This window comes from Priapulus caudatus, unplaced genomic scaffold (genome assembly GCF_000485595.1).
Source record: "Priapulus caudatus unplaced genomic scaffold, Priapulus_caudatus-5.0.1 Scaffold7, whole genome shotgun sequence".
NCBI lineage: Eukaryota > Metazoa > Priapulida > Priapulimorpha > Priapulimorphida > Priapulidae > Priapulus > Priapulus caudatus.
In genome coordinates this window covers 620,408-621,116 of record NW_014577068.1, presented here as the reverse complement: position 1 = coordinate 621,116, position 709 = coordinate 620,408, and the positions used below count along the sequence as shown (strand labels likewise).

The window sequence follows — 709 nt, the reverse complement described above, 5'->3', positions numbered from 1 at the left end:
ATATGTGACAGTATTATGTGACAGAGCTATGTGACAGTATTATGTGACAGAGCTATGTGACAGTATTATGTGACAGAGCTATGTGACAGTATTATGTGACAGAGCTATGTGACAGTATTATGCTTGCTTATGTTTGGTGTAGGTTAGATTTAAGTCTCCAAGCTGCAAAGTAACCAAAATAACACACCAAAATAAAATAAAGAGTCATTTCCTCATACAATATTTGCAAATGTTTAAATTGGGGAAAAAATTTTTTTTTTTTGTATAATTGATTATTTATTTTCATAATAAAATAAATTTATTTTCGGTTGCTGCAAACGACTGACTTTCGATTATAATCGATCATCGGACATCACTAGTCTAGTGTGTACTCACCAGTCTCTCGCCCGAGAGTATTTCTAGAAGCTTGATAAGCAGTTTGCCGTCACGCAGGTCCACGTATAAATCTCCAATTCGACTATTGACCCTCACCAAATGGGAGGTTACCCATTTGGTGAAGGTCTTCTTCTGTACTGTCTCTCTTTCATCTATAACGAGTACGTGTGAAATGTTAGAGTCAATAGCGTCTGAGAATTGAACTATAAGTATAAAGATTACACAAAGAACAGGTACAGGAACGACTCAATAACAAAACAATACAAACAAATGATTTCACTTCCGAGTTTATTTCACATTATGGTGCAATTGTAACGAGGAAGTGATGTTGGAT

The 709-nt window shown here is 35.3% G+C and overlaps 1 protein-coding gene across 1 annotated transcript in view; it reads right to left on the bottom strand.

The window, feature by feature from the left end:
- The window catches only part of LOC106805681 (spectrin beta chain-like), a gene marked incomplete at its 5' end in the record, with an annotated part of 60,842 nt that extends 60,315 nt beyond the window's left edge, over nt 1-527 (bottom strand). Inside the window, 1 exon segment of the mRNA XM_014807373.1 lies at nt 376-527. Coding sequence (XP_014662859.1) covers nt 376-527 — 152 coding nt within the window.
- Between the last annotated feature and the right edge of the window lie 182 nt (nt 528-709).